Source organism: Anser brachyrhynchus (genome assembly GCF_964034855.1).
Source record: "Anser brachyrhynchus genome assembly, chromosome: 3".
Lineage (NCBI taxonomy): Eukaryota > Metazoa > Chordata > Aves > Anseriformes > Anatidae > Anser > Anser brachyrhynchus.
Window position 1 is genome coordinate 124,351,299 of NC_137696.1, and position 26,084 is coordinate 124,377,382.

The following is a 26,084-nucleotide window of genomic DNA, read 5'->3' on the forward strand; positions in this document are numbered from 1 at the left end:
CATCCCTGCCCGCCAGTGGTGTTTTGGGGCGGACTCCCGGGAATTTGGGCACCTGGGGCAGAGCACCCACCTCCTCCCTTCTGGGACCAGAAATTTGGGGTTCCCTGAAAGCTCTCCCGGAAATAAAACCCAGCGCAACGCTCCCAGCGGAGGCGAGCCTTTACCCGAGGCAGTAGGGACATAAAGAGCGCATTTCCCATGGGGCAGGCAGCACGGAGGCGAATGGGCAACTGCAGAGGAAGGCAGCTGCTGGGGAGGAAAGGGGAAAAAAAAAAAAATAAAAGCAACAGCAAGGGAATCCTCCAGCTCCGTTCGTCCCCTCTGCTCCTCCCCATTTTGCAGCTGGTTGGGATGGCCATGGCCAAGGCTCCTGCCCCGCAGGGCTCAGCGCGCTGTGGTGTGCCCCGTCCCGCTCCCAGCCCCCAGCAAAGCAGGCACAGGGACGCGCTCCGTCAAGTTAAACTCTCCATTTATTGGATCCTTTTACAAAAACCTCAACATATGAATATTGTGCTCGTGTTGAAGGAGTGTTTCCGGTCTGTGTTTTTCTTTTTTTTTTTTTTTTTTTTTGTCTTTAAACCTGGTGCTCACGGAGCAGGGCGCAGGGGAGGGCAGGGCTGGGCGGCGAGACAGGCTCGGTGGCACCGCGGGCGATGTTATTTACAGCGAACGTGGGAAGGACCCTGCTCCGCACCCCGCAGCCGAGCCCCGGTCCCAGATGAAGCAGCAGAAATGTTGAAAAAGGGGAAAGGCCTCGGGAAAGGTGCCGCCACCAAGGGACCTTCCTGCCACTGAGGGGTGACGAACCGCACGCCCTACCCTGAGCTTCGGAGTTACCCGGGGTCCCCAAAAACCAGGGGAGCGAAGGGCGATGGGGACGGTGGCAGGGCTGGGCTCCCGAAATGCCTCTGTGCTCCCTGCCGATGGAAGGAACCCCGTGGGATGGCTCAGGAGCAGAAAGTCGTGGTGTGAACCAAGGACCTGTACTCCAGAAGGGTTCCCGTGTCTATTTAGGCAGATCTGGGACAGCTCCAAAGCGGCAGCAGACTGGGGCAGCCCCAGCTCTGCGGGTGGGGAAGGGGATGTGGCATTATTTTCCTGACCCTCATCCCTCCCACCCACCTGTCCCCACGCAGCGCCCATCTACCCCTCGGCCCCAAACCCTTCCCTTCGGGGGTGGGGGGGGCTCAGCAAGGGGGAAACCCTCTCACGACCCGGCACGCAGCCTCTCCCGGCCGCGCCGCGCTCCGCACAACCGCAGTGCTCCACATTTACCAGGGATCTTCCAAAAAAAAAAATAATAATAAACACCACCCAAGAGCTGGGTGAGATGGGCAAGAGCTGAGCGTGCCGAGCCCCCGACGGCAACACGAAGCCGCCACGGCCGCAATTCCCAGCGCCACCGCACCAGGACAGCAACATTTCCCCTAAGGTTCCTGGCAATGAGGCGCAGGGAAGCGTCTCTCTCTCTCTCTCTCTATTTATATAAAGTGCAATCCACAGCTGCCTCCACCCGTGGCTGGCACCAGCAACCCGTGCTGCGCACAAGTGAGCGAAGCGCTGCTAACGAACCGCCGGTTAACGAGGGGGGAGCGAGCGCCGGCAGCAGGGGAGCTTCGTGCTCCTCAGGGACCGCGGCGAGGGCTGCTGGGGCTGGTGCAGCTCTCCCCTCCGAGCAGGGGCAGAAGGCGTGACCCCCCCCCCAGGTGTTTTGGGGCCTCGCTGAGCCCCCAGTTGTGTTCGTACAGACACTGCGAAGCTTCACGTGGTCTGTTCGAAGCGCCCGATGTTAAAACAAGAAGGGAGTGGGAAGGAAAACACGACGGACACAAAGAGAGGAGACACCTGGGTCCTTGTCACTGCGGTCTGCTGGTGAAGGCAGGAGCCCCTCCATCCTTCCCAAGGGTCAGTGCCGTACCCCTCTGGCACGGTGGGCACGACAAGCTGGCTGAAACGGGGCTGGAGAGGTCACAGCACCCCAAAACGTGGTGAAGGCTACACGAGGGGGGGGTGCAGGCCCGAGGAACGAGTGCAGGAGCCGCCAACGGAGCGGCCCTGGTCCTGCTTTGGGACACACAGAGACACAGACGGGTGACAACATCCCCCTGCTGCATGGACACGGGGCCAGGAGAGCCGGGGACACAGAGGTTTCACCTCCCCGTGTGCCCAGCAAGAGCTTCCTCAGGCTGCCCTTGGTCACGGGGAGGGAGCGGGGCCGAGCACAGAGCTCAGGGACCAGGCTGTAAAGGCCTGGGGGAGAAACCAGCCCTGAGCACAGAGCCATGAACGCGGTCCCAGTGATGTTTCTTGGTTCACTCAAAGGGGGAAAAAAAAGCCTTTGTGGGGTTAACGAAGCCTTTGTGGGGTTAACGAAGCCTTTGTGGGGTTACCCTTCGAACACAGCCCAAGGAGGATGACGTTTTAAGGCAGTTACGTTGAGGCCCACGGGCAGACCCGCCGGGGGCACTGCTGCGGGATGGGGATCGATGCGGAGCAGGGACTCCGGCCTGCCCCGAGCTCCAGCAAACCCAGGCTGGGCCGGCGCTTCGCTTCGGTGCTGCCCGTGAGGGTGGCCGATCCCAAGAGGGGGCCCCAAAAGGGCCCCCGATACCCCGCTGCTACCCCCGAAAGCCCAGAGCAGGCTCGAAGCCTCTCCGCAGCTGCTCTTGGTGCTGGAGCTGATGTAGAGACCCACAGCCTGCTCCAACACACGAGCCTGGGAGCGTCCCCAACCTCAAGCCCCGTCTTTGAGGTCTGGCAGTACCCGCGGTGGGAAAGGACACCGAGAATGAGAGCACAGCAGCTGAACGCCCCCGTGGCTGCGGCGCGGGGCCCGGTGTGGTGCTGGGAGCCGGGTCAGGACCCTCCGGGACCAACCTCGTCCTTGCTCGCCCCTCGTGGAGCTGCGGGAGGCTCAGCACGGTGAGCAGGGCGCTCATCAGCGGGTGACACCTGGAAGTCCTCAGCAGTGGCCACGGGGCGAGACGAGCCTGGTGTGCAGGAGGGGAGGAGAGAGGGAGAAAGGTACGGGGACAGCATCGCCGGAGCTGCCTCGACGTGGGGAGAAACCTCCGCAGTCAAACACCTCCGACCAGGCCTTGCCACGGCGCCCCCCCCGAGAGCGCAGACAGGTCCGGAGGGGGTGGGAAGGGGGGAGGGAAGAAAAAAAAAAAAAAAAAGCCTCACGCGGCAAATCTAAAACACTTTCATTTTAAATAACAATAATTATAATTAAAAAGAATGGTCGCCCTTGGCTAGCGCGGGGGCGGATCCACTAGCCAACGCGCCATTCCTCAGTGTACGATCCTAGGGAGCGTCCTCGCGGGAGCCGCGAGATCCTGCGCCCCGCCGCCTGGTCTTGTCGCCGTGGGGAGAGCAGGACGGGGGGGGGGAAATGTGCCTGTCCCAACCCAGGACGTCCCTTTTCCTCCGCGGGAGGGAGGCCGGAGTCAACAGCAGAAGGCTTTTTGCCCTCGGAGCCCCGCTGAGAAGCCGCCCTCCGCCCTCACCCGCCTCGGGACGAAGTTCGGCGAGCCGAGGGGCGCCCAGCCGCCTGCTGCCCGCTGCTTTTAGATGAATTTGAAGCATTTTGTCTTGTCGTGGGGCAGGCGGGTCTTGAAGAGGACCGAGTCCACGCGGAACTGGGTGTAGAGCAGCGGCATGTACCCGTACACCTTCACGAAGAAGTTGATGCACTTGTGCCGCTCGTGGAAGTGGGAGTCGTCGTGCGAGAGCGCCTGGGGGCAGCCGGGGCAGCGGAAAGTCCAGCGGGAGGTCACCTGCAAGAGAGGGACAGGGATGGTCGCTGCAGCTGTATTCAAAATCAGCAATTTGGGGCGCACCTTGCTTTAGGGACCCAGAGCAAGATCTCTTGAGGGGGCTCTGGTTTTCTGGGGGTGCTGAGGGGACACCCGCAGACAGCCGGGCTGCCCCTCGGGCTGGGGAAAAGCCCACCCGTCATATTTACGGCCAAGGCCCGTCTCCGAGGCAGCTGGCCTGTAACGGTGAGACACGCAGAGCCGTAAAGAGCAGTCTGCCAGCAGCGCTAAAGAGAGGAATGGTACACACCCGAAATTCATGCCCAAAATTGTGGCGGTCGTTTGTTAGCACGGGGCAGGGGGAGCCCGGCTGGGGTTTCGTACCAACGGCCTTCCCCGCACACACGAGCATAAATGTCTCTGCAAAGCTACGCAAGATCAGCCAGGAAATCTTTTCTACTCATGCTGTATGCTAAGGGAGGAAGGAAATCTGTCTTTCAGGACAGGAAATCTGTCTTTCAGTTTGGCCAGGGCAGTGTGTGCTCCTGCGCCAGCGAGAGGACAGGCGCTGGGTTCCCCCCCCCCCCGGAGCCTCCAAACTGCTCGACTGCAGCCTCGGCACGCTGCTGCGCTCCTAAGACACGAAGCAGATCGCCGTCGTTGTTTTTTCTGGAAACGAGGAAAAAAAAAAAACAAACCACAGTACAAACTCCCTACCTTTATGGGAGGCTTTCTCGTGAGGTGAGAGACGAGGAAGTTCATGGCGATGTCCTCGCAGTTGATGTACTCGTCCACCATGTCGCGGATGGCTTGCGGCATCACGTAGGAGTACAGGTAGGCGTAGTACTGCAAGGGGAAGAAGGGGCAGCGTTGCTCGAGGGGACACCGAGCAGCACGCGCTGCCTCGGCCCCCTCAGACCTCGCCCTCTTTGCTACCGCGCAGTCAGCACGTCGCCAGCAGCTGGGGGATCCCCTTCCCGCTTGACAGGACAGCCCAGGACTGTAGGAAAAGAGCCCGTTGTCTTCCCAAGGTCTGTTTGCCCTCTGTCTCCCCTCCCATAGGGAGAAGCGCGTGTCCCGGAGCCATTTTCTGCCCCGCTCCCTTCCAACAAACAGATCAGAGCTTCTTCTTAACAAACAGATCCCAAACACACAAGCTCTGGTTGCTCTAGGAAGGCGAGGAAGGCTCCAGGAGGAGCGGCCACGCCATCTCACCTTATGGAAGAAGGCAGCACCAGTGAGCACCATGGAGAGCTCACACGAGTAGTTGGAGTTGTAGAGCCAGGACTGATGGGGGATGTCCCACGCGTGGTAGCGCCCCGGGAAGCCAACGATGCGGTCCCTTGCCTCCCTCCAGACCCTGCAAACACAAAGAGCTTGGATGAGGCCCCTGGAGATCGGCACGGCTCTGCCCGAAAACCTCCACGTGAAGCCGGGCACGACCGTGCCCCCGACGCCAAGGGACCTGCTCCCACGGAGGTGTTGCAAGTGAGGGAAATAACTGCATGTAAAAAAAAAACGGGGGGGTTTGCTGGTCCAAAGAACGGCCAAGATACACCGTAGTTTGGACAAAAAGAATAAACACCATTAAAATGTGCAATTGCTTTGCTTTAAAGCCATGGGCTGTGAGTGCGGAGCAACGCTGCGTGCCACAAAGCTGGGTTTCTCATGTTGGTCCTCTTCCAGGGGGACGCTCCGGTCGCTTATTTGCAGGGGAAGAAAGAACTAGTGACTCATACACACGGGGTTTTCTAACTCATCGAAGTTGTTCTGCGTGTTTAAAGGACAGCTAACGAAAAAAGCCCGACGGCCTCAAGTTAGTCTCTGAGTTACAGAGAGCACGGAAAACTGTGAGCTCAGGTGAAAGGGCAGGGAAAGAGGTGGGGAAAGCCAGCGAGATGGGAAACTTTGGTTGCCACGCGCGTGGGTGCATCACCAGCACTGCTTCGGCTTCCTCCTACAGAAAGTCCTGATAAGGGTAATCCAGCCTCTGCCCCTAAACTCCCCGGGACTTCCCCCAGAGCTCCATTTCCTCCTCCACAAGGCAAAGGTAACACGAAGCTCTTTTCAGGAAGGCTGCAGAGATGCTAAAGAGCCCGGTGTCTTCAGAGGGAAGCCACCAAACCCTGCTAAATCTTCGTCCTTCACCCCGAAACGCCGCTGGCCCCCGGGGAATTAAACCGCGAGGCTCGTGTGTGAGAGCATGGGCTCGTTCAATATTCTGCTCTCAGCTGCAGCTCGCTCTCCTCAAGTGCGATCCCCCAGGAGAGCTGTGATGCTGTCAGGAATCATTAAGACAAACGTCAGTGCCCGGTGTCTAACCCGGGAAACGAACCCAGCCTCCACGTGCGGGGCTGCCCCGGCTTCCTCGGGAGCTTCTGAGCCGAGCTCACGTGTCGGCGCCCAAGCTCGGAGACTCCAGACTACAAGAAACAAGTCCCAGGTGGGAGCCCGGTGGACCTGGGAGGGTTTTCCCTTCGTCACAGGCACAGAACAAGGCAGAAAGTGGCCTTTTTCTGTTTTCCTAGGGCGGAGGAGAGCCGCCACAGCTCCTTTGCCTGCTGAGAGCTTCAGAAGCGACGGCTGCAGGGTGACGGCAGGCTGCTGGGGAGATGAAGTTTCCAAGGGCCCTGGGCGTTCATTACGCTTCCTAACGCAGCAAGGAGCAAAGATAGGGTTGTTGTTACGGCCTCGAGTCCAATTAATGAAGCTCCGATATAAGCTGGTAATGAAAAGGGAGTAATTAACAGCGCCAGCAGCAGCCCTGGCACCGTCCTCCCAGCAAGCGCTCGCTGACTGAGCTTTCTCTCAGTGTTTTGGAAAGCTGGAGCAGAAACTGCTCGCCGCTCCTCGCTTCTCCCACGTCCTGCTTCCACACGAACGTGACGCTTTCGTGACAAAAAGCTGGGTTTCTCCGGAGAAGGGTTTTGGCCGTGCTGCTCGGAGGGGGTTTGCTCCCTCCAGCTCACTGCCGCGCGGCACACGGAGCAGGACAAGGCTCGTGGCCCCAGGAATCGCAGCCCAAAGCGAAGTGCAGACAAAACGCAGGTGTTGTGGGCAGGGCTCAGCCGCCGAGGCACCGTCCCTTCCCCGGCTAAGGACACAGGGAGGCTTTGTGGGGTCGAGGTGTCTGTGAGCAAGGCTTGGGGTGAGAGGAATACCGGGCACTTGGAAAGCAGCTTTCACTGGAGGCTCTCTAATCAATAAAGCCTCCACTTGACGAGCGAAGGTGAACGGAGACCGAAGAGGGGGAAGAAAACATCCAGGCTCAGCTGAAGAGCCCGTAACGGGGCCTGGGGGGGGAAGCCAGGAGTCCTGCCGCCTACTCCCCTCTGCTGGAATCGCTTTACACCTCATTTCTCAGCTCTCGGAGAGAGCCTCTTGGCTTTCCAGGCATTTTGTGCCTTTTCATCTTCCCGGCTCCCGCCCCCAGCCAGCTGCCAAGAGCTCTGGGATTAGCGATCCCCCCACGCCCAGCCCGGCGGGCTGAGGAGCCAAAACGAGCGGCAGCGCTCCTTCCTCGAGCCGTGCTCGCACCCCAGCACCTCTTTTATAGCCAGCGGGAGCCTACGGACTGCTTTCTGCCCCCCCTGGACTTGTAATCAGGGAGCTTTTGGCCAGGGAAAAATTAAGGGAAGACGTAGGTGCTGGAGCAGAAGGAGGTGGGAACGGGAGCAACCTCTTCTGTGCAATGTTTCTCTTTTTCATCCTCTAGAGAGAAAAATGCTGAAATAGCTGCCACATCCCAGCGTCGCACAGAGCAAACGGGACGCTTTGCCCAAGCAACCAAGTCCTGCAGGGGCCGTGACCATCCTGGCCTGGCCAACGTGAAGGATGGAGCGCAGAAGCCTCTTGGATTTGTTTTCCAGTTTTCTTCCTACCCATGCTGGAAAGCCACGGACCCTCAGGAACATTACGGGAAGGTTATCAGAATTGCAAAAGCCAGAGAGTGAAGGTTAGGAAGTGCGAGAATGAGGGTTGCCTGGACAACCTGGAATCGGCCCGCCTGCAGCCATTAAACAATTCATTAGCACACGTTTCTCCTCCAAGAACTTGAGCTGGAAAGCCCCAGGAAAGGCTGTGCTAGCCCTCGGCCAGGCCCTCGTCTTAACCACAGGGCCACAAGCAGCGCCTGGATGCAGAAAACAGCAGCGTGGGGCCGAAGGCTACGCCCTCGGAGGCCACTCACCGGAACCCGAACATGATCTCGTCGTGGCGAAGGTGAGCGTCGTCATCGATGGACAGGATGGCCTCCGTCTCGATCTCATCCCACGGCAGGAAGCGGTTGTTCAGGCTGTTCTTCTCCGTGCGCACGACCTACGGGACAAACACTGGCGTCACGGTGTGCAAACGGAGAAGGTCTCACCTGCCCCGGCAGACCTACGGGCAACGCCGCTCCGTCCCGCCAGCCGTTTCTCTGGCTCTCCTCTTGGTGTCACAATCAAGTCTGGCCTGGTGAAAAGAAGGCGGCGTCACGGCCGTAAAACGCCATTAAATGAGATTATGTTTGATCACATAAAAAAGCCCACGCCGCAGCCATGAACAGGGGAAAATATTTGTATCGGGGACCCGCGTGACAGCTGGCGCGATTAAACTCCCGCTTAAAGCCCGTGTTAGTGCTTTCATCTGTCAATAGAAACAACTGGGGGCAAAAAACGGAACGTTCGATGAGAAGGCATTAAAATATTTCACTGGAGATCCATCAAAAGCACGAAGGATTTATTGCAGGGAGGGGAACGAATGGCGCAGCTCTAAGCGGCGGTGGATCAGGGCAGAGCCGCGCCGGCAGCGCTCCCAGCCCAGGAGGGCTGCGGTGTGAGCAGTGCCCGCAGGGGAAGGCAAAGTGGAGACAACACCAGAGCAGGAATTTCTCCCCCCTCTCCCTCTCCGTCGCTTGCCGGACTGGGAGGGCTCTTTGGCAAACCGATGTGGTGCCAGGAGCCACGTTTTGGGATGAAGCTGCCGCTGAGCCTTCACAGAATCACATAATCACTAGGGTTGGAAAAGCCCTCCAAGATCACCTGGTCCAACCACCCCCCTACCACCAATGTCACCCACTAAACCATGTCCCCAAGCACCACGTCCAACCTCTCCTTGAACACCCCCAGGGACGGTGACGCCACCACGTCCCTGGGCAACCCGTCCCAACGCCTGACTGCTCTTTCTGAGCAGAAATGTCTCCTCATTTCCAACCTGAACCTCCCCTGGCCCCTGCTGCTTGAAGGGCCACCAGGAGCATTGGGATCCTTGCTCCAAGGCGGGCAGGGCTGAGGCAGAGAAAAGGACTGGATGACCTTACGTACAAAGCAAACCCCTGCGGGGGCTCATCTACAGGGCAGCCAACCAGACCTTGGAGGGGACAGTGAGCACTTCCAGAGGGACAGGACACATACAGGGCCCCTCCAGTAACGGCGGCCCCTATTCAGACCTGTTCAGCACTCCCTCCAGCTTGGTGACACCATAAAATGGGTCTCAGGCCCTCGTGGGTGTCACGCAGCGCTTCTGAAAGAGGCACCAAGAGGCACTGTTCCTGACGTCTTGTGGCCACAACCAGTTTCTGAACGTCTGCTTCGCCTCCTGTTGCTGAGCTTGCCCTCTAGTAAGGCTGCAGAGTTATTAAAAGCAGCGCTGATACATAATTTATCCTCCTGCTTAGGAGCACACAGCACGCCGTGCCTCTGCTGGTATGGTGGCATTTCCTCCCCGAGGCTGATCTCATTGAAGTCCGGGGGTGTCTGACTCGTGAGGATTAGCAGAAGTTGGACCCAGGCCATCGGAAATGCTTTCCAGGCAAGGTCCCGCCTGCAGCTCCCATGGGACCAGCTGAAGATGCATGGATAGAGGACAAAAGAGCAAGAACTGGGGCCGAGCAGCAGGAAACACTTTCTGCCCCATCAGCACGCTGAGAAATGGGCACGGTTTTACATTTAGCAGACTCCTACTTGCTGTGGGTCCTCAATTCAGCTTCTCGGGAAAGATTCAGGTTGAACATTTGCAAAATGTCAAATTATTTCCACTCCCTGAAGCTTCAAGAGGGCAGCACAGAGGGTGGAGAGATCGGTGCGTTGGCACGAAACTCTTCCCTAAAGAGAAGGATGCTACAGAGGAGTCAGATGCCTCTGAGCCTCGATAAGCACATTCATCACATGAGCACAAGCGAAAGTTAGAAGCAACTTGAAGCTACTGCCTTTGATGCCTTGTTTTCAAAGGAACTGTCCCAATTTACAGCGCTTTTAGGATGCGGCTAATTGGCATCAGCCATCTAGTCAGTGGCTTCTGTAAATCCCCGCGCTTGCCCCTGGGCAATTGCACCGGGAAAGCAAAGTGGGATGTGCAGGCAGCGATTCGAGAAGGGACCAAACCTTCCTCCTGTCTCTGCCCTCCTGGGACGGCTCAGCACGGTGCTTTTTCCCCCGGCAGGACCGGGTTTTGGTCTCGAACACACACACTGCATCCCGAGCTGGGGAAACAAGGGCATGGCGTTATTAGATGAGAAATATAACTCTTGAGAAAGAGAAAAGTGAACCTTCGGGAAGGTTTTCTTCTTTAATACAAGCGGCTAATCTTGTAAAAACAGGTTGGGGGGAAGGGGAGGAGTATTCGAATCGGGGACTTGAAACATTCCTATCTCTTCGAAGGTTTTTCCGTTTCAATAGGCCTCGGAAAACACCAGATTTCTCAGGCATGAAATGGACTTTACGGGCACAAATGCACTCAGAAACTTATCAGGCTAGGTGAAAAAGGAAGGGTTATTACACCAGCCAAGTTTAAAGAAGTCCGTTCCAGAAGTTTTGGGATTTACGGACCAGGGGAGGCGGCCTGCTCACCCTGTGGGATCCCCTCAGGCAGTGGAGCAAGGCCTCGAAGCGCGGCTCTTCTCTGGAAGATTCTCAGCCTGAGGTGCCATAAAGCTGCTGGGAAACACCAGCTCGACAACGTTACTGGGAGACCAAACTTCACGGCACTGGTTGATCTCCAAATGCTTTCTGAAGAACCAGCAGCGGACGGCTGGTGGGGTCGGTGGGGGTAAGCCAAGTCACCGACGGTAGCCTCCTGAATGCTTCCGCTCACAGAAGCCCCTTCTCAGACCTGACCTGTGGCCGCCTACGGTGTCTCTGACAGAAAGGAATCCCCGTTGAAGACATCAGGAGTGGGGGAATCCGTCTTTCCTCTGAGTGTCCCTCAGGATGTCCAACCTCAAAGGCCAACCACTCGCTCCTCCGAGGGATCCGCCGCCATCAGCTCCCTCAGCAGGCCTCTTCCACACAGGACCGGGCGGTGCCATAACCAAACCCTCTCGGTTCGTGTTCAAGCAGACCGAGCTCTCCATCTCTCACCCGGGGCCGTTTCTCCTGCCCTTCCCTCACGTTAATGACGGCTTTTTAGCATATTTCTCAGGGGTTGTGAGCCAAGAGCTCTGTGAGCACCCACCAAAGTTCCCTCAGCAAGTGTGAGGCGTGTGCTGAAATGCTGAGCTCCGGCAGGCAGCCACTCACCAGTAACCTTCACCCAGCGAGATTCTAGCACTGGGGAGCTCAAAAAATCCCAAGAGCTAAAAGAAAGGCACATAAATTCGCCAAAAAGCCACCCTCCCCTGCAGGGAACGGGGAGGCTCCAACCACAGAGCACGGCACCACTGCTAGGACCTGCACGCAAACCCCAGCCCCTCCAGCCTCAAACCTGTCCCAGGTTTTGTACTTCTGGTTGCCTTTATCTTGGTTATTTTTGGCTTTTCCTTGGCAATTTTGCTTCAACACCTTTGCCACCAGTGATATCACCAAGTGTGGTGCTGTACAAAGTCGCTGCCGTGGCTGCCAGCTCCAAATCATGAAACCCCTCCAGCAGTTGACACACTTAGGAAGCTTGTCTTAAAACTGCAAGACATAAAGTGCTTCTCAGCACCATACACACCACATTAGAAACTTCTGCTCCTTTCAGCAACCTGAGGTGATTTCATTCCACAAGTTTCTTTTGACTGAAGGAGCACAAAACCCCAAAACTTAACCCAAACCTGTTTAATACATCCATTTGCTCCTGGCGTTGTTCATGGCCATGTTGGCCAAAAAGATTGTAAAAGTGTTAGACAGAGCTAAAACAAAGCATGAATCTATCATCTGCCCAGCAAGAATGCTCCAACCAGTACCAATATTTTCTATTTATACAGAATATTTATACATAAATACAAAAATTCAGCAAAATCAGTTTCTTCCAGCAATCTCTAGTGAGGCTTCACGCCTAAGCTTTAAATTAAGCGTCACATATAATTTGATGGCGAAAACATGAAGAATGTCTGTGCCCTTGGAGAAATTCTGACAGCTCAGCTTAGTGAGCCAGATTGATTTGTGGGCAAAGAGCAAAGTCTGCAAGAAAGCGGGAAGCTCATTGCTCATGTCAGGTCTTCATCAGGAAAAAACCAAAAGGGCACCCTTAGGAGAGCCGCGTAATCTGGGGAGACAAAGAACGAGTTCTCGGGAAAAGGATCCACTTCCACCGCTCCCAAAGACATGGGGAAAAAGGAAGAAGCAGAGAGCTGCTGCCAGCACAGTCCTCTAGGGCCGACGCAGATTTACAGCCCTGTCAATCCTCTTCTTGGCACCGGCTCTTAAAGTTTTCAGTAAGATCCAGAGAAGCAAGGCACCGGCCGCGCAGGGAACACGCTCGAGGGCTGTGCCCTCTTGCCTTGCTGCCATCCCAGGGACTGAACCCACGGACGAACCCTTCTAAAAAATGTACTTTATCCTGATGGCAGCATCTGGGGGCAAAGATCCCAACCGAGGACACACCGTTCCACTTCGCATGGATGAGCCAGAGGGATTTGCAAGGTCAGAACCTCAGCACTCCAGCAGAAGAGGAACAAGTGGCACCGGGAATCCCTTCACCCTTACCTGAAACTGTTCTGTATCAGGCCACTCATTTTCAACTCAGAGGTCGGACAAAATCCGGATAATCCCCCGATGAAGCAACACGCCCAGCTCAGCCCTTAAGACCTGCAGACTACCAGACACAACAGCACGCGAATGCTGGGCTGGCAGGTTATTTACAAGGCAGAAAGGGGTTTCCTTCTCAAGGGGGTCGCGTGCGCGTGCGGATTCACATACACATGAGCAGGATAAATGGTAATTTTTAACCTGGTCTGGCTCGTCCCAGGAGCAGCAGCATCTTCACAGCTTTTTTGGGAGCGCAGCTGTCAGGACAGGTTTGTACTGACCAGCCAGAACTCACGAGGGATGTTGGAGAGGGATTCGGCATGCTGTAAATATCACTGGCTGTCGCAGGAACTTTGGCATCGGGGGAGACTCCGTGTGGAAGCCACACACCTCAAGTTCGCCCTCATAAAGGTGACTTTGATCCCAGTTTCTCTCGAGCTCCCGGTCATCTTCCCCCATGCAACATGGCAGGGAGCTGCAAAGGGCAGAGCCCGGCCCCAAGACCTCACAGGTGAGAGCTGCCTGCTCGACGAGCTGCCAAGCCTTCCGTGAAGAAGCCGATGAAGACACCAGCATTGCCACAGACACCACCACAAATCCCCTGCAGCACTGAAAGCCTCCTGAAAGCACACCACCAAGAGCCCCTGGGCTCTGTCCTGCCCACGCAGAGCCATCTCCTCCTGCCAAGCCCAGCTCCCACCACGAGAAACCCCCCCTGCTCTGCAGAGGACAGAAATTCATCCAAATTCAGCAGACCCCAGCCCTGAGGACATCACTCCGGCACGGCACAGGACCTCAGGGCAACCTCGGGGAGAAACTGCAGCCCTCTGCTTTGAAACAGGCGTAAACGCGGTGTAAAAGCGCCTTCCAGACACATCAAACACCGTAGGATCGGTGTTTGGTAAAGAACTGGATGCTCTTTTGGTTGTGTTTACGATACCTGATGTTTAACCGACTTTGGGGCACAAAAGCGAAATCAGAAAGGTCTCCAAGGTATCTGTCAGGACGCCGATCTTCTGCTGTCATCCCAGGCAGGGCTAGGATCCTAGGATGCTGGGATCCCGAAGATGCCAGCGAAGAGGCTTTTTGGAAATCCTCTTCGAGGGATGTTTGTTCAGAAGCCGTCCGCCTCCTCTACCCTATGAGATGCTCCTGCTTTTTCCAGCGGCTCCCTCCGGCAATTCTTCACCCTTTTTTTTTTTTTCCCTTCCCCTTTTAATCTTCGCTTGTAAAGATGGATTTCAAAGTTACCGTTATCCCCTCTCCCGTGGGTTAATTATCCTGCTGCTCCATCCCCGGCGCTTTCTTCCTCGCCTTGAACCAGTCGCAGCCCCCTCGCCTTTATGCCCCGAACCAGCCCAGCCAGGCTCCAGGCTTCCGTGCTTTGCCACCTCTAATTCGGAGGCATTTTCAAGGTTTGGATGAAAAGATCTCACGGACTATTTTAAAACTCATCTCCAGAGGTATGAGAGAGTTTCACTGGAGGGGAATTTAGCTGCAAAGCTACCCGAAGGCTGCGTGCAGTGCACGTAAACCGGCAAAACAGATGCGTTTTTAAAACAGGCGTAATTAAATGATGCAACATAAAACCAAACGTAAATTATCCCCCCCGTGAGAACAAAACCACACAGGAAGGTACTAGTAGAAATCCCTTTTTAAAAGCGATACGGCGCCCATGGACATCACCTGTGCCAACGCTTGGGCTCTCTTTGAACCACGCGAGTGGTATCCGTGGGCTGCTCCTCTCCGAGCTGAGAAAACAGCTTGCGACACAAATAAAGCTGATTATTTATTCGTTTTCGTACGGGTGCAGCTGTCACTTGGTTCGGAGGAAGCTAAGGGAGAGGCGTACTTATTTTAACATTAAAGAGATCCAGAGCCTCGCTTATTTTTATTCTCCCTGCGTGTCCCTGGTAGCGGCTGCGCAATTAAAGATGCGCGTTGAATTGGTGGCCCGCCTAGATTTATTTACAGTTATTTGCAATTATTTGGCTCCGAAGAACATCCTTGGGACAACGCGCTGTCGCTTGCGGCCAGGGTTTTAAATACCTCATAGGCGTTCTCCCCTGCTTATTATTTTTTTGCAATTAAACGGGCACTATCCGAAGGCATGGAAGTGAAGTGTTTCTTTATCAGTGCTCTTCCGAGCCAGGCAGACGTCACAAACCTGCTTCCACCTGGCGAATCCCCTCTTGGTATTCAAGGAAGGAAATCCAGGTGAATTTATTCTGCTTAGGAGCAGCCCCGGAGATCACAGAACATGCTGGGGAGAGCGGGGGCAGCAGCAGGAGCATCTGCAGCAAGCGAGCGCCCTGATTTAGCAAATTAGGGGCACACAAATGCAACTCGTTGTCTTCGGTAAGACGTAAAGGCAAACAAGTAAATACCTATCTGCTATCCCAGCTCTCTGCCAGGTGCCTGCTGCCATTTAAAAGTGGCGGTGTTTAACTGGCTTGCAAAATTAGCATCTTACCAGGTGCTGACCGCTGCTGTGAGGGTTTGTGCCTCCCCTGCTGCCCGCAGCTCCTGCAGGAACCCCTGGGAGGAGGCCACGCGTGCCCTGTATCCAGCGTCCTGCGGGGAGGACAGCGATCCTACCACCTGGATTGTGCCAGTGACGGTGCCAAAACGCTCGTGCTAACAGAAATGGATTCTTAGAAAATTCTCTGCTTTCTTCCAGCCTTTGCTTTACCCTTTCAGTCCTCAAGCTGTTGCTTCTGGCAGCCTGTCTCACCCTGAATTTCGCCCTCTCTGCCCCTTCTGGCTCTCCGAACACCCCCTGGCAGCTCTAGCAATCATCTGAGGCTGCTGGATGAAGCACCTTTCCCTTCCAGAGCCGGGGACGGTGACAGATCGCAGTCTGGAAAGCACTGGCAGGTTCCAAGCCAACGCGGCTGCGCTGAACGCACCGGGGCTGCCTACCCGGCCCTCGTCCTGCAGGGACTGGTCAACGTTCGCTAACGATGCGAAGATCTTCGGATAGAAATAAACTGGAGGACTTTCGGAGGTCAGTCCTGTATAATGGGAATGTTGCCCTTCCAGGCTCTGGAACACGTCTGGACCCAAGGCTGAGACCTAAGAGGTCGTTGCCTTACGCTGCTGCGGGAGGAGCGCAGCTCTGTGTTGTTTCATACAGAAGAAAACAGCAGGTTTGTGCCAGCCTCCCTGTTCCCCCTGATACATTTTATTTGCACTACAAAACCCAGCCCAAGGGGAAGCTTCCTCCTGCTATTACTTTCCCAAATCATAGCGGGAGCTATCCAAAACCAGAAGCTTTCCAAAACCAGGCTGGTTAGATGAGAGCAGCTCGGGAACTGATGTGCACGCCACCAGTGAGCCTGGGAGCAGAACCATGCCTCTGCTTCAGTTTTAAGCCCAGTTTGATGCCTAGGAGTTAGCAGTCTGGTTCTGCTAGCACGGGAGCTGCAGATCTGTGCAGCATCCTGCCCAGGCCACGCGGGCAGAGCATGAAGGCGCGCCGGACAGAGGAATCACTGCTCTGAACCAGCTTTCAACTCCCAGGCCTGTTCTGGGTATCGTAGGGATCCCCGGAGCACGCGGCGCAGAGATGCACAAGGCAGGTGCGATACCAGCAGCCAGGACTCTGCGCGCCAGGCTGGCTCATTCGTTTGCAAAGCAAATTGCAAAATTCCCAGCAGCAGAGCTGGAACAGCCAGGAACGAGCCCACGGCCAGGACCACACTGTTCCTGCCCTTGAACCAAGCACAGAAGCACTGCGAAATGCAGCCTGTACGGACAAAGGAGAGAAACCCAACCAGCTCACAAAGGAAGCGACTGGGAAAGCCTGACCTGATTCTGTAAAAATATTCAGTGTTCCTGCCTCGCCTTCCCAGCCGCGCTACGGGGATGGAGCACTCAGCACGGATGTGTCGGGAGCTGTTCGGGGCCAGGTACAACCTCAGTACCAACCTCGGTCTTCCTTGGAGGAGCCATACTGGAGCTAAAGGAAGATGCGCACACTATAAAGCCTTGTCCTTACTAAAGCAAACAAGCAAAACCCCAAAACTTCTGAAGTGTTGAAGTCCAGATCTCTCTCAGCCCTTCACTCTTGAGAAAACCCTGCTGGCGAACTCATGCGCTCCTAAATTCATTGGAAAAGACACGTTGCTGGTCCCTGGGACTGCGCCGAGAAGTCTGGCGGCAAAGGGACTGAGAGCTCAGGGATGGATCTGAGAGAGGCTGTCACATCTCATCTGCGAGACGGAGAGCGTGTAAAAAAAACAGCACAGCAGTTTAGGAGCACCCCTGAGGTACGCTCTTCTTGCCAAGCCATCAGCTGCTGCGCAATAGCGGGTCACCAGCAACAAAGGGAAGAAAACGCACAAACGTCCACTTGGAAGACAGAGAAACACACAGTGGAGAGTGAGAGCGTCTCCAGCGGAAAAGGAAAGTGCTGGCAACCCAAGGGATGCCATCCCAGGGGATTACTGGGAACATCTTTTTTCCCGTTCACTAAGAGGCAGAGCTTATCCTTCCACACGTTGCTCTCTGGCTGATAGCCTGGCTGCTTTAATTAACAGAGCCTTCCGTCGGTGCAAATCCTCGGCGTTGCTGCACGATTACTTCTTCTGCGGGTTCCCTCTCTTTCTGCGAGGCGTCTGTCAAGCAGGATTTCCACGACGGCTGCGAAACAGAACACCCGGCAAAGCAGGTGCAATTATTTTAAAATCGGTTAAGTTCGGCGTGTCTCAGCAGCTTGAACACGTTGCGTTTAACGATGCTCGAGGACGTTCAGCACCGAGAAGCTGCTGTGTCCCATCCTAGATGCTCTCGTGCAGACGTTCACGTCTGGGGGCAGGAGGTACCAAAACGAACGTTATTTCTCCATTCGTGGAGGCAGGAGCTGGGGACAGACTACTCACAACTCACAGAGCAGCTGTTGAAAAAGCTGGAATAAAATCTGGTGTATAAGCAAAACCCCGATGCCGTCAGCTCTGCGGGCAGGTCATTTTTTGAGGAGAAGAGGACAGAGGATAAATGGTTACGGCGCTGCGAGCAGTGAGCGTGAAGAGCACTCAGACCTGCACACCCAACTTTTGGCTTCTAGGTTCGCTCCAGACTAAAAGTTTTCCAAGGACGTCAGAATTAGAGAGTTGAGATCTCACTGGGGAAGTTCTGATGGGTCTGGTCTGGCTGAAGCGACGACAGCTTTGTGCCTGCAAGTCTGTCCTCAACCCCATTACCTAGCGATGAGAGCTCTCGTCTGTAACGTTAGAAGAAAAGAACTAGCAAATCCATGCCACGGTTCTGCAATCAGCATTTTATCTCTCATTTCTCTCTAGGATGAGCACAGCTTATGCAGAAAAGCAATTTCCATCAGCTCGAATATCAGAGAATGGGCGGGATATTGCCCTGAATGTGGTCAAATAAAGGGGAAAGGCAGTTTGGGAAGATCTTCCCTTCGCTCACAGGTTCACCTGCTCCAGGTCCCAGGGCTTCCAGGCAGAGCCGGGGCAACGTCCCGTTCAGAGCTCCGCTCGCGCTCAGACTCTTAATTCGGGGTGATCTGTTTAAGCTTCTCCTGCTAATCAATTAAAACGTAAAATAAAATCAAGGGGGAACAAATGCTTTCAGCGAATGGCTCAGAAATAGGTGGTTGGGATGAGGAGGGACTAGCAAAAGCACCCCCCGCAGCATGGGCTGGGAATTAAGGACCGCCACGTGCTAGCAATTACAAAGCTCACATCGATTAGGCATAATTAAAAACAATTCCTTTTCCAAAATCTTTCCACCTGTTTCCACCAGCCTGGACTCCGGGCAGTCGGGGAGATCGGTCCCTTCGCACTGAAGCTGCAAACGTCACCTCCCTGCCCAGGATGCTTTAAAAATTCAATGTCGAGCACAAAACCCATTTACTTTTCCTACACGGACCTCAGAAAAAAAATCAGACTTCAATTCAGATAAGCGTCCAGACACCCAAAGACTTTGCTGAACTATTTGGATCTGAAAAATGTTATCTGGGAGGCCCGAGAATGACTTCACCAGATTTCCCATCTTTTTGCTGCTAATAAATCTGGGAATAGGCAAAAATAGCTTTCTACAGCGTTTCTGCGAGACGTACAATGTCATGCTTTGGTGGGCAGGCGTCATTTTCTGCTCGCCGTGCCTTGGTTTCTCTCCAGCTTATTTCCAGCATGCCCCTGCGTGCCGCTCACGGTCTTTGTCCCACATTTAACAGCTCTGGAGGAGGGGAATCCGGAGTTTATTTCAAGAGAAGTGAGGAAGCATCATCCGTCAGACGGAAGGGAGAGATTCCTTGTGGGGAAAGGGGTAAAAACGTCCAGGAGATGAACAACTTTGCGGCTGCTGTGCCACCGCCAGCTCGGGAGTAAGTTATCATCTACCTGAGAGCTGCAAGGTCGCTGCTGATCGATCCCAATGGGTTTGGGGAGGCATCTCCGAGCTACACCGGACACGAAGGAAAAAGCGGAGTGACAAAAACCTCTCTCTTGCTCCTCATTTCTTTCTCTGCCCTCGTATCCAGGCGTTACCTTCCTCTTTATAACCTTGATATCCTAATGCCCCGTGAGGTCCCTCCTCTTCCAGCAAACACCACAGATTTTCCTTTGCCCCGGCTATCTAATACCCAAATTCATGACCTCAGCGACTGCAGCTCGCTGCTTCTCTCCTGAGCCTCGGGGCCCATCCATTTCTTGAGATACAGCCCCAAATTAAAGCTGCTTCGGGTGACGCGACTGCCCTCCCTTCCCAACTACAGCAGCCTGTACGGATGCAAAAGCAGATGAGAGCAAAAAATTGGGAACGTTGGAAGCATGGGAAGAAAGGGAAATGCAGGTACCTGGCCTCTGGGGCTTTATAAGAACAAGGGGACAGCTTGCAGGGAAGTGAAGTCAGCATGCAGTGCCATATAAACTAAGTGAGAGTTGCACTAGCGGTCCCAAAAAAAGGCAGAGAAGGTGAAAAGGGAAGAAAAAAAAATGCCTACACACTCAGTTCTGCCCCCGACTTGTTCCCCAGCACGGAATAATTTGCTGCTGAAACAGCAGCAGCGTACTGCAAGGGTGTGGGAGTTAATATTCAGCGTGCAAACCCCCGAGAAGTCGGGCTGCTTGTTACGTTATCGGCGGACGTTCACACCTCACCGCACCTTGGCTTAGGCCCCGCAGGGACAAGCATCTGGATTTTAGCAGCACGGGTAAACCGAGCAGCAAGCGCGCTTAAAAAAATATTCAGAGAGGCAGCAAGCTCCGAGGGGTGGGAGAAGTAAGGCAGCTCGCGGCAGCATGCGGGGCTCCGCAGGCAGCAGGTGGTGCTACGAACCCGGCAGCAGCACAGGAATATTCGGCAGCGTCGTCCTGCCTCTGGAAACTGCTCTCATGGAGAAATTTTTTAACTCGTCTACCTTTGGTACGCTGCCGCTGAAGGCGGTGCGCTGGCTGGGTCCCGTCAAACCCACGGGGTTTTATTCCCCTCCGATGCACGCTCCCGCTGGTCCTGGCTCAGGACCGCGCACACCACTCCAGTTTACTCGAGTTACCGGTGTCCACGAGCTGCTGGTGCCCGAGCTGAGTTTGTCAGGCTGGCTCTGCTCTTCCCAAAAACCAAGCACGAAGTCGCAGGACAAACGCAGACGCTGACGCTACAGACATGGCACGCTACAGCTGCCCGGTACAGGGCTCTGCTCCTCATCCTCCGAGCTAGAAACATCACCTGGGAGCTCCCCGTGCTCCTGCTGTGGACATCCCAGGGCAAATTTGAGGATTTCTGGCAGCAAATCGAAGGCATCAGGCCTTCAGCAGCGGGCTCGGCACAGGACAGCTGTACAGACGCTGCTCAGACAGAAGGGAAAGTCCTGACGGCATTTCGCCCCAGGCTGCTCCCGATCACCCAGTGCCATTTCAAGGGGCAGGTCTGCACATTTCAGCGGCAGTGCTGCCGGATTCGAAATTTTCCAAAGATTATTCCTTTTCAAGGAAGCAGCTAAATTGAATAAGCTTCCTCGGCCGGCCACCGAGCCAGCAGAAAAGGACACGACGCCACTGGAACCGGCTGCGGAGATCAAAGCTAGCTACTTACCCCCTAACAAAGCTGAAGGAAAGGATTAGTCACTGTCGAAAGCCACAGGAGCTGGCATTGGCAGTGAACCCAGGCGAATTGCTCATAAATGCCTACGAGCACACACAACCCCGGAGGAAGAGGAGAAAGCAAACTGCCGCAGGGCTTTTCCAGCCGCGGCTCGGCGCCGAAGGAGCCGTGCGCCACGGAGAAGAAAGAAGAGTCAGAAGTTTGGGTTATTAATTCTGAGAACACGAGCACAGGCTAGGAAAATACTGGTTTGGGATGAGTATGATGTAGCCTGTGGATCCACGGGTCTGCCCATCCTACGGGATCGGAGGCTGTGCTCCAGGCACGACGCCAGCACCCTCTGCAAAACCCCGGAGCTCCCCAAACTGAACCAAAAACCAGGCAGGCATTCCTGGGGCAGGGGGAGAGCTGCCACGCGGGCTCGAAACAACACAACCGGATGATCCTATCCAAAAACCCCTCCTAAAAACACTCCCCTACACACTCCAGGTCGGTACAAAAACCTCAGTTACCAGCTCACGAGGACGAATTTTGCTTGTCTTGTTCCCAACAGGCTCCATGCTCAGAAGAAGCGGATGGTTGGAGGTGTTTGCACGTAGGTCACCGATGGCCCCGAACTTTCAGGTGTCACCACCTCTCCCAGCCAACACCCGATGGATGAGACCGTCAGCATTGAGTTGTGAGCGAAAAAAAGACAAGCCGCAAGAAATAAAGGCCAAGGTTGCCTGGAAATTGCTGTGCGAGGCTGACACACCACTGCAAGTGGAGCCATGAAGCGTCTGTCCCCACGGAGCCGTCCGTCTTCCACGAACCAGTTTCAGGAGTTGCTTGGACCCGTGGCCTTTGGGAAGCAGGGATGTGTGCGGCTGGCGCTGCGGTACAAAGCCCTGAAAGCCAAGGTTCCTCTCTCTTTGGCTGGCAAAACTTTAACTTACAAACGAGCTGCTTTCTCATTAACTAAGGACAGAACGTGAAAAAATGATAAAAATGCATCTTTGCCCTGTTTGAGAGACAGACAGACCCGAAGATGCTGGAGTCAAGGGCCAATGGGGCCAAGTTTTTTTATTTTTAATTTTTTTACTTGAGATTTTAACCAAATTTAGGGCCCTCCTGAGCTCAGTCCTCCCATTCCCGGTCTCCAAGGCACGACCAACAGGCCGAGAAATGTGGGGAGGAAAAAGCACGCGCGGAGGAGGGAAGGGGAGGATGCTGAGCTCCGTTTGCTTTCCTGGCTCAGGCTGCAGTCCTGGGGGGCTTTAAGTAAGTTTCTGCAAGGGAAATGGATAATTTAATTGCTGCATTAGAGGATCTGCGGCTGTTTTGAGTGCAAGCTGCTCCAGAGTTTAATCAGCTCGCTGGCTGGGGCTTTGTGCATTCTCTGCCGAGCTGAGGGCATACGCAGCGCCGGCAGCCTTCTGAAATACATCTTAAGCAGGTCTGGCTGTCCAAACACTTTGTTTTCAGGATTAAAACCAGACTAGAAAGAAGAGAAATGACTCCTGTTCCCCTTTCCCCAGTCCGTGCCCTGCTCAGAGCCACACGAAGGCAGTGAGCCAGCTGCGGAGGAGCAGAAACCACGCACCTTGGTCATTCAGCATCGGGCTGGGCACACTGCTACGCCAAAACTGGGATGAGGAGCACAAGCAAGTGCCCCGCAGCCACCAGAAACCAGCAGCACACCGGCGCCTGAGCGCAGGGAAAAGCGCAGCGGGATCTGAATCGTCTTGGGTGCATCTTATTACCATTTGTGTGGGCTGCCCGTGTGGTTTCCTCGGTGTTTTGCCTTGTTTGTTTCCCTTTGCTTTTATTCGTGCGGATGAAAACGCTGCCAGGGAACGGCAAAGCGAAGAGCGAGGTTCTCCTGTCGTCACCTGGATGTTATTTAGAAATCCTCAGCACGGAGAGGCTGAGCGGGGAAGTCTCCGTCCCAGGACCGAGCCAGGTCTCCTTACCGACTCAGTCTTCATTCCGCTGCTGGAAATCCTTCCAAGGTTAATGCAGGAGCCGCAGCCAGTTACCCCTTATCACTCAAACCCTGGTGCAGTCTTTCTGCCTGTTCAGAGCAGAGATTTAATCCCAATCCCTTCTCCCTTTTACCCCCCAGGAGCACAGAAACAGCAGGAGCACTCCCTAGCGAGGTGCACGCAGGAGAGCTCCCACCCTGCCCGAACAGAGCCCACCTGCTGGCACCAAAAGCAGGCACTGGGTGGCCCGGGCAGGCTTGAACTCCTTGAGGATATTTCGGCTTTGGCAGATGTCGCGGCCATCTCGAGGGACAACCGATTGCTGAGGTTCAAAAGCCAGCTCAGAAGGTAAGGGACGGCCGAGACGTCGCTGACGGCACGGCTGCGGTGACGCTCTCCAGGCTCTTCTGTTTGCCAGGTTCACCCGGTGAAGTGCTACAGATGCAAACACTTGCGGGAAGGAAGCTTTCAGGCTTTCACAAACACGAATACTCGTTTGGAACCTTGTTTTTTTTATCTCCTTAATGTGAGATGGGAACAATCTGCACGGCACAAAGGCACTTCAAACTCGAGGGCAATCCATCTACATCTGTTCTAAGGGAAACCTTCAGTGACTACACACAGCTTTACAGCACATTGTATCTGCACCTAGCTCAGCACAGGACCAGAATATGTTATCGCAGACACTCTGTGCAGCTAAGGAACCTTGCTGGTTTATCTACTAAACGCTGCCATCGCAAGAAATCTATACCGAAATAAAATAATTTTAAAAATCAAATATATTCTGTAGCCCTGTTTATCTCATTATCCACGAAAGAGTCAAAGAGCCAACGCAGCTTCAAGCTTTGCTCTTGCCAGCCCACCAGGGAAAAGAAACCACATAACGTGATTCTTAAATCTGAAACCACATAACAGGATTTGAAAACTGAGTTCCAAGGAACTGTGGCAGAATCGGGGAATCACAAAATACCCTGAGCTGGAAGGGATCCACAGGGATCATAGAATCATTAAGGTTGGAAAAGTCCTTCAAGATCATCTGGTCCAACCATCACTCTGTGACCAATGTCACCACTAAACCATGTCCCCAAGCACCACGTCCAACCTTTGCTCATCGAGTCCAACTCCTGATCAACAACCGAAGGTCAGTCCAGGCTGAAGGAGGAAGCACAACTCTCCTCCTTGCATCCTGCCAGCAGAAAGCTGCCCAGCAAAAGCACAAAATGAGGTTTTCACCAGCTCCAGCAGCACCTCGGTGGGATTTGGGATGCACCAAGCAGCCCGCACGCTGGCCGGCTGTGGGGACGTTACGGAGCGTATTTGCTACACAAGGATACAGCGCCGCTCGAAGATCTGAGAGAATTGGATATTCCCCATCAAAAGACGCTTTTTTCCCTGCAAGGAGATGAAACCCACAGCTTTGTAGTTGCTTTCAGCAGCAGCTGAAGCTGTAAGGGCTGTGTTTCTTACCACTGCCTCTTCCCCTGCCTGCGGCACACCGCGTCTCCGCTCTGCTCCCCAGGTCCTTGCGGCGGTGCCTCTTAGGACGCGTCACCGTTTGATGAAGCCCAAGTAAGTTTTTCTCCCACTGTCATGCCAAACCGGGGGGCACAGTATTGAGGAATACTTACAGGCCCCCAGCACGATCTAACCAGACGGTCTGGAGGTGGACGAGCATGTTGCGAGATGGATGCCTGGAGGCTGCAAAGGGTTAGGGCTCATGTAGGGGATCCTGAGAGCCCGAGGCTCTTCTAAAGCATGGCGTGTAGAAAAACTGTGCGTGTGAAAGGCTTGTGCGTGTCAAAGTCCCCAAAAAACAAGTGGGACCCCAACACAGTAGATGTACAAAAGAGACCGGAGGAAAAAAGGCAGCGTCCATCAACAGAAACATATTTTTCTCGCACAAATAACACCCATTAGTGACTCCAAAGAGAAGCAATTCCCAACTCTTCAGCTCCGGAGGAGTGCATGGTTTTGAAGCAGACACAATGCGAAGACTTTAGAGAATTCAAGCATTCAACAGGACTAATGTGAAAGATTATTTCGCAATTATCCAAGCAATTTTCTCTCCTCATTGTCCCTGGACCATAAGGGTTTTTAAATGTGAACAGAAGGATTTATTCATCACAATAATACTAAAACGAAATATTAAATCAATGAATCTCCTTGCATGAAGCATAAAGCTCACATTGCTATTAAGCTTAGCGGCGTCCTGTCACATAAAGCACATGCAGTTTGCGTACTTAAATACCATCTCCCTCTTTTATTTTTCCCTTCCCTAATTTGTAACGCATTATCCTTCCATTTGTCCTCTAAACATGACCGGATTCAAACAACACAGCGCTGCTTCTTGTTACTGCCTTTATGCTTGTGCTCTCTTTCCGAGTGCAGCTGGAGATTTATATTTAATATTGATCACTAACAATGGCCAGTGCAGAAAGTCATGCGGAGACTACAGAGAAGTCCTAAAACAAAGAAATAAATATTAATTAAGGGAGAATTAGCTCACTAAAAGCAACGCTGCCAATATGCAAGGGAGTAGCTGGGCACCAGAAGGCACATTGGTCTTTCAAGGAGTCAATTCTTCAGTTTGGCTGGGAAGAAATCAGCCCAAATCTGACCCAAACTCACTACGACAGAAACTCTCATGGTTACATAGGTCTTGGCTAATGCTTTCCCCCATTTTCCCTTCTCTCCTCCCTTGTAATACAACATGATAAGTGCCTTTGGAGGCCCTTATCTACTGCACAGCACAGCTTCAGTGCGTCCCTCTCTTGTTTTTGTAAAAGATTTATCAGGTAAGGTGCAGCAACAGTCACTATTTAGATATTTATAAGGTGCCACCTGTCCTCACAGTGTGATATTTGAAGTGCCTGAGCACAGATTCTCAACAAAAAGGGAATCTCTTACCCTTAATCCCCGGGATTCGTATTGGGCTCCACGCACGCAATTATTGTTTCCAGAGTGCTAAATACCTGGCACTGCAAAGACCCCTTACTTTTACAATTCCGACCGTTCTGTGTATCAGCTCCCGCAGCCCGTAAGCCGAAGGCTGCAGGCTGTCTCTCACGATACCAATTCATCTCGCCCGAGTTCACCCACCTCTGAAGTCACGGAGAGAAACGAGCCTTTCCAGAAGACAAGCCATGGCGTTCTCACGCGCGCACCTAAAATGGGTCAGCTGAGTCATAGCTTTCATCTCCCTGTTTTTCTCCCCGATAAAGAGGCCAGATCAGGTACAGACATCCGCAAAGATGCGAGATGAATGCTGTCCCAGATGACTAAGCCGAGCCGACGCTCTTCAGAACGGCTACAGCCAACTTTAATACACAACCCCCCCCGGGAAGCGAGACCACAGGGTCTACATCTTT

The 26,084-nt window shown here is 54.2% G+C and overlaps 1 protein-coding gene and 1 long non-coding RNA gene across 12 annotated transcripts in view; both read right to left on the reverse strand.

Moving 5' to 3' along the window:
* Window positions 1–452: 452 nt before the first annotated feature.
* The window catches only part of EXTL3 (exostosin like glycosyltransferase 3), a 131,807-nt gene continuing 106,175 nt past the window's right edge, over window positions 453–26,084 (reverse strand). For all 11 annotated transcript variants that reach the window (XM_080587822.1, XM_080587820.1, XM_080587818.1 and 8 more), the window contains 4 exons: window positions 7,948–8,075; window positions 4,974–5,118; window positions 4,476–4,604; window positions 453–3,779 (listed from right to left, as the gene is read on the reverse strand). In XM_080587822.1, coding sequence (XP_080443948.1) covers window positions 3,570–3,779; window positions 4,476–4,604; window positions 4,974–5,118; window positions 7,948–8,075 — 612 coding nt within the window. In that variant the 3' untranslated portion in view covers window positions 453–3,569. The remainder of the gene's footprint in view (window positions 3,780–4,475; window positions 4,605–4,973; window positions 5,119–7,947; window positions 8,076–26,084) is intronic.
* Window positions 8,735–26,083, reverse strand: LOC308193303. The gene is made up of 2 exons (XR_013949527.1): window positions 22,933–26,083; window positions 8,735–22,805 (listed from the first exon to the last, which is right to left on the reverse strand). It is a non-coding gene; the product is annotated as an uncharacterized lncRNA (long non-coding RNA).